The sequence below is a fragment of the Apodemus sylvaticus genome, chromosome 7 (assembly GCF_947179515.1).
Source record: "Apodemus sylvaticus chromosome 7, mApoSyl1.1, whole genome shotgun sequence".
NCBI classification, from domain to species: Eukaryota; Metazoa; Chordata; class Mammalia; order Rodentia; family Muridae; genus Apodemus; species Apodemus sylvaticus.
Window position 1 is genome coordinate 110792281 of NC_067478.1, and position 15230 is coordinate 110807510.

The 15230-nt window shown below is 42.4% G+C and overlaps 1 protein-coding gene across 5 annotated transcripts in view; it reads left to right on the forward strand.

Annotated features, from left to right (window-relative positions):
• The window catches only part of Anln (anillin, actin binding protein), a 50724-nt gene that overhangs the window by 22773 nt on the left and 12721 nt on the right, over positions 1-15230 (forward strand). For 2 of the 5 annotated variants that reach the window (XM_052188807.1, XM_052188809.1), the window contains exons 9-19: positions 962-1075; positions 2189-2424; positions 4237-4382; positions 4865-5012; positions 6982-7117; positions 7441-7623; positions 9328-9454; positions 11959-12007; positions 12098-12154; positions 14074-14112; positions 14460-14481. In XM_052188807.1, the coding sequence (XP_052044767.1) occupies positions 962-1075; positions 2189-2424; positions 4237-4382; positions 4865-5012; positions 6982-7117; positions 7441-7623; positions 9328-9454; positions 11959-12007; positions 12098-12154; positions 14074-14112; positions 14460-14481 (1257 nt within the window). The remainder of the gene's footprint in view (positions 1-961; positions 1076-2188; positions 2425-4236; positions 4383-4864; positions 5013-6981; positions 7118-7440; positions 7624-9327; positions 9455-11958; positions 12008-12097; positions 12155-14073; positions 14113-14459; positions 14482-15230) is intronic. The other 3 variants (XM_052188810.1, XM_052188811.1, XM_052188808.1) reach the window with 2 other exon arrangements.

Consider the following 15230-nt stretch of genomic DNA (forward strand, 5'->3'; position numbering starts at 1 on the left):
AGTGTATGCTGTGCATTTTCTGGCTTTGGCTGGCGACAGATGACTGAAACCATGGAAAGTGAGGCTCTGGGTGGAGGAGGGCCACCATGTGTGTGCACGGCCTGTGCTTAGCCATTCTCTGTGGGTGCCTTCCTGCAGCTGGTGCAGTCTCCGGGGCAGTGCGTGGGCGTCAAACCGTTGCATCACCTGGTGGGAACACTTTTAGTGTTCTGTGTTTTCACCAACAGTGCGCAAAGCCCTGAGATTTTCTGCTTCTTACTAGCAATTTCTGGTTTTGAGTGGTTTTTGTCCATGATCTTTTTTGTTTTGGGTAGTAGCCATCTTAATCTGTGTAAGATAAAAATCCCATTGTGTTATTCGTGTTTCTCAGTAGTGAGAGTGGACATTTTTCATGTTCTTTGTGATCATTTGTATGTTATATTTGGGAAAATTATTTAATTCTTAGTGGGTTAAGTTATAACTCTGAGTTACTACTTACTAATTTCTTTGTTTGTTTGGGTTTTTTTTGTTTTGTTTTGTTGAGACAGTGTTTCTCTTGTAGCCCTGGCTGTCCTGGAACTCACTCTGTGGACCCTGTTGGCTACTTACTAATTTCTGTGTTCCGTCTTGGCTTTTCAGACCTAGTCTTATTACATGAGGAGGTTCCCCTCTGCTCTTAGACCTTGTGATTTTGTTGACAATTTTACTAAAGGTGAAAAAATAATTATGAAACAGCCTGAATAAAAAGTAACTATTAATATTGGTGTCCTTTTTCTTTTTTGGTGGGGAGGAAAACAGAAAGTTAAGAGAAAACAGATGTAGTAGTTCTCTATTCTAGATTTAAATATTTTAAAATAAAGACAATTTGGTAATAAAGGTTTATGACTCCATAATTTTACATTTCGGGTTATTTCTGGCATGTGTGCACATGGGAAAATACACACGCACACATTAATTTGTTTTTTCTCAAACACTTTTTTAGGTTCCACTGAGAGCGAAATGACAAAGTCCAGCCCTTTGAAAATCACATTGTTTTTAGAAGAGGAAAAGTCCTTAAAAGTAGTAGCATCAGACCCAGAGGTTGAGCAGAAGACCGGTTGGTTTATAGTTTTATTTCTTTTTGGCTCTAGATATATTATAAGAAATAATGCAGTAATATAAGAATAATGTTAAACCGGGTGGTGGTGGCGCACGCCTATAATCCCAGCACTTGGGAGGCAGAGGCAGGTGGATTTCTGAGTTCGAGGCCAGCCTGGTCTACAGAGTGAGTTCCAGGACAGCCAGGGCTAATCAGAGAAACCCTGTCTCGAAAAAAAACCAAATCCAAAAAACAAAACAAAACAAAAACAACAACAACAAAAAGAATAATGTTGTGTTTTTAAATGTTCTATGATTTCAAAATACCTTTGTTTTCAAGCTAAGAAATATTGTAGCTTCCTTTAAGATGTGGTACTGTTAACAGTTACCATTAGTTTACTTTGTCAAAATTACCCAGTTGTGTTAAATGTTTTCCTGTACCAACTGCTGTATGTTTCTTCTAACTATAGAAGAGGCTTATTTTGAAAGTGCCTTTTAAGTTTGTTTGTTTGTTTGTTTGTTTGTTTTGAGACAGGTTTTCTCTGTAGCCCTGGCTGTCCTGGAACTCTCTCTATAGACCAGGTTAGCCTTGAACTCAGAGATCTGCCTTCTTCTGTCTCCTCTAAGTCCTGGGATCAAAGGTGTCCTCTACCACCACGGGGAGGGATTTATTTTTAAATCGTGTGTTTATCTGCCTGTGGGTGTGTTCACATGACTGTAGGTGCCGATAGAGTCCTGAAGAGATGCCACATCCCCTTGACCTAGATTACAGGTCATTGTGGGCACTAGGAACCAAATTTAAGTCCTAATATATAGTATGAACCAAGCTATCTGTCTAGTCCTTGAAAAAGAATTTTTTGGAAGTTAGAATCTTGTGTTCCTGCTTAAAACTTTCACCAAAATCCAAAGTGTTAATTTTTTTGTAGATCTAATGTTTATATCTTGGGAAATAATTTAGAACTTTTTAAATATGAGGAGAGTCCAGCTTTATATTGATTTCATATGCATTGGAGGTTGTCTTCTCTACCTTGTTAGGAAGTGATTTTTCTTAGGGTAACTATTTAGGTAGCATGAAAACGTAGCCTCCTCTGCCATCTGGATCATAGTATCTCCCCACTGGAATCTTTCTCAGAAGTAGTGCGCGAAGTCAAGATGAGTGCGGACGATGAGGACCTCAATAGCTCCACCGTCATCAACGACATCTTCAGTGACGTCCTAGAGGAAGGGGAGCTGGACGTGGGAAAGAGCCAGGAGGACATGGACCAGGCGGGAGCCGAGAACAGTGAGGAGCAGGAGGATGCGCTGAATATCTCTTCCATGTCTTTACTCGCTCCGCTAGCTCAGACGGTCGGTGTGGTGGATCTGGAGGTAAGAGGCTGTCCTTCCTCAGGCTCGTAGGAGAGTAAGCGTGGCAGGCCGCATGTCTCCTCCACTCTTGGTAAATGTGAATTTGGCAGTGTAGCCAGTGGTTGTGTAAATCTGACAGAATTCATTTAGAACATGAAACTAGTGATTTCCTGTGATCTCAGGTCAAGCATGCCCTCTTAAACCCTGGCCGTAAACATTATATATATATAAAACATGTTATAACTGTGGCTTCTCTACGGCATGGCTCTCTGAGCTGTTACACAAGGCCAGTAACAGTACCTCCATTCTAGAGCTGATGTAATTATTAAATCATAATTAAGTTAAGGACCAGAAATTCAGCTGACATTTACAGAGTCCCAACTTATAGTAATTTTATCATCCTAACCTTAGGAACTAGCTTTGGGGATGGCCTTAATTAGAGGTAACATTTTTATTTTTATGTATGTATTTATTTTGCTTATTCACATTACATCCTACTCACTGCCCCCGTCCTGGTCACCCCTTCTCCCACAATCCTTTCCCCCTCCTTCTTTCCCTTCTGAGCGAATGGGGTCCCCCTGGGACTCCCCCCACCCTGTCATTTCAAGTCTCTGTGAGGCTCGGTTCTTCTTCTCTCATTGAAGCCAGACAAGGCAGCCCAGCTAGAAGAACACATCCCATATATAGGCAATTAGAGATACTTTGTCTTAGAAGGTTTCATTTGGTCTGTTTCGTGTGTGTGGTGTGTGTGTGTGTGTGTGTGTGTGTGTGTGTGTGTGTGTGTGTGTGTGTGTTTGGTATGAGACAGGATCTCACCTAGCCTAGGGTAGCCTTGTATTTGCTGTTAGGTCAGTATAACAAGAATTGCAGCTTCAATTCATGAACTTTCTAAGTCTTTATAACAGGGTCAAGTACATCTTTATTAGTCAGTATAGGAACTATTATAATTAACACATTTTTGTCAGTGAGAAATAAGTTTATTCAATCCTGTTGAAAAAAATCTGTGCATTAGGACTCAACAGATTTTGAAAGCATTTCCTGTATCTTGCTGGTTGTAGATGTATGATGCTCCTGCAAAAAGTGTTGAGATGTTCGAATAAGTGGTAGTTGTTGAGTAGAAGTCAGGAGAATATGGTGCATGAGGCAGAACCTTGTGGGTCAGTTAGTTCAACCTAAAAAAGATTTTTGTCTTCATTTTTATTTTACTTGTTAGGTGTTCCTCCTGACTGCTTATATCCATCACGTGTGTGCAGTGTGACTCCACATGGTGGTCAGGAGCCACCACGTGGGGGCTGGGAATTGAACCCTGGTCCTCTAGAAAAACAGTGATTGCTCTTAACCAGTGAGTCATCTCTCCAGCCCCTAGTTTAGCTTTTGAAGCTCGGTTCAGTCTGGCTTTGTGAAGAACTGGGCTTTTCTGTGGTCAGAGCAGGCAATAGTCCCGCAGACTCAGTGCTGCTCGCCGCTTTGCTGGCTTGTGTGTTTATCCAGTTACTTTGTAGGAGCTTAATCTGTTTTGTTGTTTTTATTATAAATCAGTAGACTTGTTAGCTGTGTATTTCCTAGTAGCAGAAAAGAATTAATTATGTTTCAGAATTAAGTGGAGTATTATTCGTGAGGGACCCGTGTTGCTCGTCCATAACTCTTATGTGCGGATTCTGAGTGTGGTAGCGTGTCTGCAGCCCCAGGTGTCAGGAGGTTGTGGCAGGAAGACAAAAGCTAGAGGCTAGGAGATGCCACAGTGAAGATCATGTCTCTTAAAAGAAAACAAAACATTAAAAGCAAGGTTGAAAATAGGTCTAATATCTCATTTGCTGTCTTATTTCTCTGTAGAATGTAATTTCTTCACCTAAATCGGAATTGAGAGACACTAGCCTAAGTGCTGCAAGTCCTAAACCAGGGAAATTCCAGAGAACCCGCGTCCCTCGAGCCGAATCTGGTGACAGTCTCAGTTCTGAGGACCGCGACCTTCTGTATAGGTATGGCTGTTTGGGGAAGGCATCCCCTCACTGAGTTGGTTTAGATTGACAGGAGCAGTGTTACAACTTAGGTGTTGTTTACTGCACCTCTGGGTGTGTTGGGACAACTTTTTACGGCCCTGGGGATTGGACCAAGGCCTCAGGCCTGCCAAGCAGGAAGTCAGCCGCTGAGCGGGATCTGCAGCCTAGGGTTACTTCTATCGTTTCCACTTTCCCCGAATGATACTTCCATATGGGGAAACGTTGTGCAGATATTTTAAGTACGTAGTTCAGTTTCTGTTGACATGTTTCATAGAGTATTGTTCCTAGATCTTTTTTATTTTTTGGTTCTTATTTTAGTTTTTTCGAGACAGGGTTTCCCTGTGTACCCCTGGCTGTCCTAGAACTCACTTTGTAGACCAGGTTGGCCTCGAACTCAGAAATCTGCCTGCCTCTGCCTCCCATGTTCCTGGATTTCTAACAGTGACATTTTTCCCCTGAAGCATTGATGCATATCGGTCTCAAAGATTCAAAGAAGCAGAGCGCCCTTCCATAAAGCAAGTGATTGTTCGAAAGGAAGATGTTACTTCAAAATTGGGTGAAAAGAATAACATCTGTTCTGGTCAAGTTAATATCAAACAAAGAATGCAGGTATGCCCTGGCATGGGAAGATATGTTGAACTGTCTGGGACTTGATCATGAGCTCGCAGCCCTTCTAATCTCTTCCTGAGTGACTGCAGTGGGGACCGACCAATGCAGGGAGCCAAACTACTCCTGCACTCACCACAGAGTAGAGGATGTGCTATAGTGATTGCCTAGCACATGTGAGGCCCTGGTTCAATCCCTGGCACCCCCTGCCCTCCCAACATAAGTATAACTGTTAGGTGGATGATGGAAAGTGTGAGACCTACTGTGGTCTTCAAGGGGTTTGCCGAAGAAAACAGTTTTTTTCTGTTTGGTGTTGCTTTCTGTGTGGGCTCTGGGGTCTGAACTCAGGTACTAAGACTTGTGCTGCCACAGACACTTTGCCAGCTTGCCTGTCCCCAGCGCCTCACTGAACGGTGCTTTATGTGGAGCTCAAGTCAGCAAGACAGCAATTTTAAAATCCATGTATGCACTGTAATGTAAAGTTATTAATTACTATATAATTAATTGCTATATAAACCAGGCAGGCCTCAACTTCATAAAGACCTGCCTATTTCAGCCTCTGGAGCGCTGAGGTTAAAGGTCTGTTATGCTTTATAGGAGTACAAAGCTTGCCGGGCCGGGCCGTGGTGGTGCACGCCTTTAATCCCAGCACTCGCGAGGCAGAGGCAGGCGCATTTCTGAGTTTGAGGCCAGCCTGGTCTACAGAGTGAGTTCCCAGACAGCCAGGGCTACACAGAGAAACACTGTATCAAAAGAGTACAAAGCTCTGCATATATGATAAACTTTCATTTCATAACATAAGGCCAGCAGAGCTAGGAGCTGAGGGAGGCAGGAAGACAGGTTGGCTTACCCGCCTCCGTGGCTGGTGTTTGTTCAATGTCAGGAGTTTAGTTTAAGCACAGGACAGTTTGTTAAAAGTTATTCTGGGGATAATTTAATTCTGTCCTGTATGTATAACAAACCGTACATAAATCTCCCCAAGGACAAATCAGACAAGACTTCATCAAAGCTATGTGTAACGTCCATAAAAATAGGTTCTATGGATTGACTGAGAAAACAAATTTTACTCTAAGGGTCTGGGGAGGGCTTGATGCTGGAAAGTCTGTAGTCACATAGATAGTGCCAAGGTCACCAGGTTAGAAAGAGTGCCTGCTCCAGCCTTCTGGTCCAGTGAGAAGGCTGCTCTTTCTCTCCTTGAGGGACTACTCTGTGTGAGTGACAGCTGAGTTCCTCTAGTGAGTGTCTGAGCCTTCACAGTCAGCAGTCACATTGTAGACTGTGTCCATTGGTGTAAATACTGTCACGTCTAGTCTGTTCAGAAGTGTGACCACAGTGAAGGTGTGCTGCACTGCACACCAGAAACAATCCTGGATTCATCACATAATTTGATTTTTTGGGTTTTTTTTTGGGGGGGTGTTGAATTTGGCTTTTTCGAGACAGGGTTTCTCTGTGTAGCCCTGGCTGTCCTGGAACTCACTCTGTAGACCAGGCTGGCCTCGAACTCAGAAATCCACCTGCCTCTGCCTCCCAAGTGCTGGGATTACAGGTGTGCACCACCACCACCCGGCTACATAATTTGATTTTTAATAATTTTTTTATTTTAGTTTTTTCTAGACAGGGTTTCTCTGTATAGCCCTGGTTGTCCTAGAACTCGCTCTATAGACCAGGCTGGCCTCGAATTCACCTGCCTCTGCCTCTGCCTCTGCCTCCCTGGTGCTGGAATTAAAGGCACATACCACCACCACTCGGCTTGAATCAATGTTCGATTGTGTTCAGAACCTTTTACAGGTGTTACATATTTTTTATGATGCTCACAGTTATGTGACCCACAGGCTAAAAATCTGTGATCCAAACCCTCACACGGTAAAACTGATTTTGACTTTTCTAAAAATGTTGGAAATTTTGCAATCAGATTAAATATAGTAGTAATGCTGATTAAAACCATGAATTTTCTTGTTTGTGATTTTCCTAGGAGCTCAACAATGACATAAATCTGCAGCAGACAGTGATCTATCAGGCCAGCCAGGCCCTCAACTGCTGTGTGGACGAGGAGCATGGGAAAGGGTCCCTGGAGGAGGCAGAGGCAGAAAGACTCCTTCTGATTGCAAGTATGTGTGATGACTTAGAAGGATCCTAGGTGACGTGAGCATGCGTGTGCGCATTCCTGTCTGTGCCTTCATCTAATGTGCAGACGGAGCACGCTGAGGTGGGAAGGTGCTATATATAAGAAAGCCAGTGAAAAGCTGACACACCATCATCAGTGGCTTGGAAATGAGACTCGACCTAACAGTCCATCAGAGAGACAGCAAATGGTTCTGTCTGTTCTTTCCTTCAGTTCCCTTTTCAGTGAATTCTCCTGATTGGGCTCTTCCTCAGAAATAGTTACAGCTTTCATATTTGGAATATTTAGTTGCATATTTTATATTCACAGCTGAGAAAAGAGCACTTCTGCTTGATGAACTGAATAAACTGAAGAGTGAAGGACCTCAGAGGAGAAACAAGACTGGTGTCATACCCCAGAGTGAATTTGTCCCATCTAAAGGGTCTGTCACTTTGTCAGAAATCTGCTTGCCTCTGAAGGCAGATTTTGTCTGCAGCACCGCACAAAAACCAGGTATGAGTCTGGATCTCGTGGTAAACTGAGGAGTCTACCTGGACGGGTTTGTTGGAGGAAGACGTAAGGAAGCACGCTTTATGATACATAGCTTCCTTCTTAGGTCTTTGTTCCTCATATTACAATATTTGAATAAGACCACTAGGGGGGAGCCGGCGGTGGTGGCGCACACCTGTAATCCCAGCACTTGGGAGGCAGAGGCAGGCAGATTTCTGAGTTCGAGCCAGCCTGGTCTACAGAGTGAGTTCCAAGACAGCCAGGGCTATACAGAGAAACCCTGTCTGGGGGGTGGGGGGAGGGGAAAGACCACTAGGGGAGATTTTACAAATATGCTTACCAATGCATGCAAGTATGACATTACTGTCTCAAAATAAGGCTGAACATAATTATGACATAAAATTCTCCGAAGCTGAGGTAATCATGACAGGAGATGCCATTTGACTTTCATTAGTTAGTTTTGTTATGAAAATGTGCCAATCACTTAAAAGAAGTTGTTTTACTTTATTCTAGTAAAAATTCAATAAATTATAGAAGTTCCTTCTAGAAATTTTGGATTATTGGATGTATGGCTGATGGTTGTTCAGTGAATGCTTCTATTGAAGTTGTCTTTCCTTTGCTGAATTAGATAACTACAGCAATCTTTTAAATTGTCTAATTTACTAAAAATCATATGGGAGTCAAGTACTGAGGAATATGGCAGCAGACTCTGAAAACAGGATAATTTCTAGAAAATTCAGTAAAATTAAAAGTGTGTGAAACATTGCATGAAAATTAAAATAATTTTACATTTTTATTCAATTAGAACTTTATCTCTACAGGTAAAGAAGTCTTTAAAAAAGTGAGAAGCTTTTGAGTTTTAGGGAAAATAAGAACTCTGTAAATGTTTGAGCCATCAGTGGGAACTGGCGGAATAACCTTGTAATGTCAGCTACTTGGGCAGCTGGGTAGAAGGTTGTCAGCTCAAGGTCAGATCGAACAACTTAGTGACAACCCTGTGTTTCAAAACAAAATGAAATATGTTGCTGTACATGTGTGAACTGTTCATCCTGTCCCTAGTTGGTGATACAGTGTTGCTGTACATGTATGAGTCGCTCATTCAGTATCTAGGACTTTAAAAAAACACTTTTTTAAAACATTCAGTGGACGTGGTGACTCATGTTTATAATCCTAGAATTTGGGAAGAGTGCAAAAGTATATTTCTCAAATTCGAGGCCAGCCTCTTAGAAAATGAGTTTCTGTTATCAAACAAATGAAGAGAAAGTTTGAATGTTATTTTAGGAATGAGCTAATTTAGGTTATAATTTTTGCTGTTGCCTGATTTTAGTATAATTTTGAAAACTTGATAATTTAGTATTTGAGATATATTTACATAGTAATAAATACTGAATAGTTAATGTTTTATTAAATATTATCCCTAAACATCTTCAATGGGTCTTTAATCTCAAGTTCGAAACAATAAAGCATATAATTTATCTTTTGGAGGCATATGCTACCTCCTGCCTCGTGGGTTGTAAGTGAGGGTGAGGAGTGGGTGTGCAGGTGTTTCGTGTCGTTAGCAGACCTTGACTGGGCTGTAGGTATCACATTGGTCTTTCTTAGGTTTTTGTTTTGAGAAATTTACATTTTATGTGAGTAGATGGCAGCCTCTGGTCTTCCAGAGTGCTGCTGCTAAGTGTGATTTTCCACTGCAATTTGTTCTTACAGATGCATCAAATTACTACTACTTAATTATGCTAAAGGCTGGGGCTGAACAGATGGTCGCCACACCGTTAGCAAGTCCCTCAACCTCTCTTAGTGGTGATGCGCTGACATTCCCCACTACGTTTACCCTGTAAGTGAACTGAGCAGCTCATGCTTCAGACAGTTTTCTTTTAATAGAGTGAAGACAGTCTCAGCATTTGAGTGGCATTTGTAATCTTATTTTCTCTGTTGTATTCCATGAGATGCAACTAAGGACTTTTTGTGCTAAACATGAACGTGCATTGTATCAGCAAGCTATATCCCAGACTTTTATAGTAATTAAAGTATATTTACATTTGATTGCTAACTTATTATAATTAATACGGTATTTTATACATAACCTCTGACGTTTTCACCCCTGTATATGGCGTATTTCTGGTTATGAGCCCCCCACTATCCCGCTTGTCTCACCTCACTCCTGCCGACCCCTTCTTTCTCCTCAGCTGCCTCCTCCTTCTTTCTCCTCAGCTGTTCCTTCTACTTTCTCCTGAGCTGTCTCCTACGTTCTCCTCAGCAGCCTCCTTCTATGTTCTCCTCAGCTGATTCCTTCTTCTTTCAACTGTTTCTTTCTTTTTGGTGGTGTTGGAAATCACCCCAGGGCCTCATGCTAGCCAACGAACTTCCTCTAGGATTGCTTATAAGAGCATGGACAGCCTATCAGTGATCACCCCACTAAAACATGTCTCCCCTCCTGTAACCATCTGCTCATTAGCAGGTTCCTGCTCAGAAGAAGAACCCTGTGAGCACCTCTCCCAAATTGTTGTTGTTGTTGTTGTTGTTGTTGTTACTAAATTCATTTATGAGGCACTGGAGAAATGGCACAACAGTTAGTAGCACAGGCTGTTTTTCCAGAGGATCCAGTGCCACCTTCTTGCTTCTACAGCCACTGCATGCCTGTGGTACACAGACATGCATGTAGACAAGGCACACACACATAAAATTAAAATAGTTAAATCTTTAAAAAATGTACTTATGGTTATTACCATTGTGTGCATGACATCCGTTCATGAGATAGGTGTGTGGGTTTGTGGTCAAAAGCTCGTGTGTAGAAGTTGGAGGGTAACGTTGTAGACTGTTCTCTCCTTCTGCCTATGGAAGTGCTCAGAACTGAACTTGGGTTGCTAGGCTTGTGTGGCAGACCCCACTTAGCTGCTGCGCCATCTCCTGGGCCCCTGTATATTTTTTAAATATGAACAGATAATCCAATTTTCAGTTGTTCAGTATAATTCTTCTTTCTGAATTATTTTTCTAATTGATATTTTTTGTGACTATAGATACCCAGTATATATAGTGCTTCAATAATTTGTGCTATTACTTTTATAGATACTTTAACACAATATTTTATTTAATATTTTCTTTTCTTTTTCTTTTTTTTTTTTTTTTGGAGAGTGTTTCCCTGTGTAGCCTTGGCTGTCCTAGAAATAACTTTGTAGACCAGGCTGGCTTAGAACTCAGAGTTGATCTGCCTGCCTCGGCCTCCCAAGTGCTGGGATCAAAGCTGCGCACTACCTCTCCCAGCTGTAGCAATGCTTTAGTATCAACAAAAAGATAATTAATGCCAAATACATATTTTTAAAACTACAGTCAAAATCTAATTTGAAAAATATTTCTGCCTTTCTTATTACTTATTTGATTTCGGACCCTGGGAGAAGGACGGAGGTGCGTATTTTACATACCAAAGCAGACCCAGGAACAGGGGAAGAAAGTTTCTTCTGGTAAAATGAGCCAGTTCCGAACAGATTAGGTTCTGTTCCAGGCAGGTTTGTTAGGGAACCACTGTCAGATGGGCAGGTTCACGGCCCCAAAGACTAAGCGGGGGAAGTGTCCAAGGGGGACAGGCAGGGGTAGCGGAGGGAGAGAGGAAGGGTGTTAGTGCAGGGAGAAGAGAAGGGGAGGGAGGGAGGGAAGACGAGAGATGATTCCTAGGTGTTAGGCTGGAAAACTCAGGGTTGGGGCAGGGTCTGCCAGGCAGGACTGAGGGATGCTGGGAGGACCTGGAGGCCGGGTCTGCTTTGGGATGTAAGATACACACCTCAGTCCCTTGTCCCGGGATCAGAAACAAATATTACTATTATTTATTTTAGAAACATCTCACATTGCCTGCATGTCACCGCTCAGGCATGAGGAACAGAGGAGGGCAGCTGGTGGGATCAGCGCTCCTCCTCCACAGGAAACTCTTGGGAGAGAGCTTGAACAGTTATTCAGGCCTGGTTCCTTAGCAGCCTTAGTGTATGGTACACGGCCACTGTCTTCTCACACCCCAGAAGAAGGCTTCCGAGCCACTACAGACACATGCTTGCTGGGAATCGAACTCAGGACCTCAATTCTCCTAACTGCTGAGCCATCTCTCCAGCCATAGAGCTCTTGATTTGATTTGATTTTTATAACATATTTCTGGGTTGTATTTTAAGAAAAAATGTGATTTTCCCATTTTTTAAAAATCATTTTATTATTCTTGACAGTTTCTCTTGTATTTCTTTAAAATCCAATTGAGTCTTTTACTTTGAGTCCTGTAATACTGTTCGCACATTATTTTTAAAGGTATAACTTTAGGTTTTTATTATAATTTTATTTACACCTTTTTTTTCCCCTCAGGCATGATGTCACCAATGACTTTGAAATAAATGTTGAAGTTTACAGCCTGGTAAGCAGTCAAAACTTTCTGAAAGGAACAATAATGTATTTCCTTAGCGATATCATATTTTAAGGTATTATGTTTTGGATTTGTGTATAGGTACAAAAGAAAGATTCCTCAGGCCCCGATAAGAAGAAGAAAGCATCCAAGTCCAAGGTGAGAATTACATGGACCTAGTAAAAACCCTGTAGTTTGATTCCCATCTAGGTTGGGGTTGCTGATGCTGTGAAGCGACCCTTGACCAGCGAGTTTTATGAAGGACAGCATTTTATCAGGGAGCTTGCGGTCCCAGAGGTGCAGCCCATTGCTGTGGCAGGAGCCATGGCAGCATGCTTACACAGTCCTCTGCCTGGACACGGACATCAGGGTCAGCAGGCAACAGAGACCGGGAAACACTGGGCCTAGGCCTGAGGATTTGAAATCTCAAAGTGCCGCGACCCCTCCCCCCCCATTTTTCTTCACACCCCCTAATACTGCATCTCCCAGGTGACTGAACATTCAAATCTGTGAGCCTACAGAAGCCATTCCTGTTCAAACCACCACAATCATCTTAGGGGTTCTCTCTCTCTCTCTCTCTCTCTCTCTCTCTCTCTGTGTGTGTGTGTGTGTGTGTGTGTGTGTGTGTGTGTGTATTTGAGAAAGGGTTTCTCTGTGTAGCCCTGGCTGTCCTGGAACTGGGATCTGTAGACCAGGCAGGACTCAAACTCAGAGATCTGCCTGCCTCTGCCTCCTATAATCGTTAGTTTCCATCATAAGTCTCAGTGGCATAAGGCTTTAAGTCAGTTACAGGCTGACATTTGCAGCCCTGCTGTAGGTGGTTCCGATGCAGAGTGTAAACGGCTGTGAGTGATCGTGCTCAGTGTGAGCAGCTCTAGTGCACGCAAAAGACATTTTATTTTCTGAGGACTGCTTACGAATAGCTGCTTCAGCTTCCCTCTGCCTCCTGCCGGCTCAGTGCTCGGCTGGAGGGCGTTGCTGCCTGACTAATCTCTGCTCTTGTGTTTGCTTCCTAAATCATAGAAGCTTTTTTGTCCTCAGTTGTACTGGCCCTGCTGGCACAGAGTTGAACAGCCTCTGAGCGGGGAGTGAGGGTGATTATGGGAAAGGCAGAAAGGAGATGTAAGAGACAGAGATGGGAGGACGGCAGGTCAACACCACACCAGCCTGGAGTCTATTTTTCTTAGTCCCCTTTTACCTTAGTACCGTGGGAAGCAAAGCCAAAAGCTAACAAACAATTGCAGAAATATTCACATAAGACTTCTGTTGTCATCTCGAGCTTCCCTGTTCCTTCCACCAAAGTCAATGGAGTCTTCAGCCCCTTGCCTTGAGCCTCAAGTGCACTCCTCTTACTGTCCCATCCTCTGCAGACTGGGTGCTCGGCCTACAAACCCTGACAGGAGGACTGTCTCTCTCTCTCTCTCTCTCTCTCTCTCTCTCTCTCTGTGTGTGTGTGTGTGTGTGTGTCTGTCTGTCTGTCTGTCTGTCTCTCTGTCTCTCTCTCTGTCTCTCTCTCTCTCTGCTTCAGAGAAGTGGCAAATGGCTTCCGACACAGTTTGTTTTGTTTCTTTTCTTTCATTCATTCTTTCTTCCTTTCTTTCTTTGTCTATCTCTCCCTTTCCTCCCTCCCTCTTTTCTTTTCTTTTCTTCTCTTTTCTTTCTTTCTTTCTTTCTTTCTTTCTTTCTTTCTTTCTTTCTTTCTTTCTTTCTTTCTTTGTGTTAACTTGGTTTTTCAAGACAGTTTATCTGTCTATCCCTGCCTGTCCTGCAACTCACTTTATAGACCAGTCTAGCCTTGAACTCAGAGCTCTTCTGCCTCTGGGGGCAGGGATTAAAGGCGTGCACCACCATGCCCAGCTGTCCTCAGTATTTAAATCTTTCTTTAAGTTTTTGTTGGGTGAAAAGGAAGAAAACTTTTTAAAAAATTCTTTGGCTCTACTTTAAAATAGGATACCAGTAATTGAAAACCTTGATAAAGTAATTAAGTATGGTCTGTTTATATTCAACAGTTATTTTCTATGTGATAACTTGGATTGCACTATTTAGTAGAAAATATGCTAAGTTCTCTTGTTTTCCAGGCTATTACTCCAAAGAGACTCCTCACATCTATAACTTCAGTAAGTAGAAATTTTCTAAAAATTGAATCCTTTGATAAATCTACATTTTGAATGAACCTACACATTGACTGACTAGCTTTAAATCTTGGGTATCATAGAAGTCTTTAAGATCCACTAATACTTGCCCAGTACTTGAGAGGCAGAAGCTGAGGGGTTACAAGTTGAAGTCCACTCTGGACTACATAGTAAGACGTTCTCAAAAGTAAGTTAAAATAGTTTAATTGTTGATACTTATATAGGAAGAAATATTTTTTCAAATGTCCTTGTAGTGTTAAAATTTTATACTTAACATTTAAATCTAAATAAAAGAAATAATTAATGTATCTTCTTTATCCTTTCTTTGTTAGAAAAGCAGCCTTCATTCTTCAGGTGAGTGGACTGAAACTATTTGAAGCTTTAGAATAATTAAATTTAGCAATTGCATACCTCTACAAATATATTTATCTGTATGCTCATACACACATGCCTTCTTGATTTGCTTTGCTTGGTTCACACACACGAGGTAACACTGGAAAACTTGGGCATGGTGCCTCACAGTTGTTGTTGAGATACTTGAAAGGCTGGAGCAAGAGGATTGCTGTCCTCTCCAGGCCTTCTGGGCTATGGGGAGTTCTAGGCCTGCCTGGCTGAAGGGATGAATTCCTTCTCAAAAGACAGAAGCAAATGAGAAAGAATGAGATGAAATAAAAGACAATGGGGCAGATTCTTTGTGGTAGTTTGATTTTATTCATGTGGAGGGTGAGACGTATTTCTTAGTGTCTTCGCCACTGTTCTATTACTGTGCAGAGACGCTAAGACCAAAGCAACTCTTAGAAAAGGAAGCATTTACTTAGAGGCTTGCTGACAGTTTCAGAGGCCGAGTCCATGACTGTTATGGTGGGACCCAGACAGACAGAACTGAGTGATTTACACTCTGATCCACAGCAGCATGGGGAGGGGAGGGGAGGGGGAGGAAGAGATTGGGGCTTGTCATGGTCTTTTGAAACCTCAAACCCCACACCTAGTGACGTGTCTCCAATGAGGCCATGTCTCTGCCAGCAGGCCACACACACCTCCTAATTCTTCAGTGGTTTATCAACGGAGCACTGAGCATTCAGATACACTGTGAGGCCATTCCC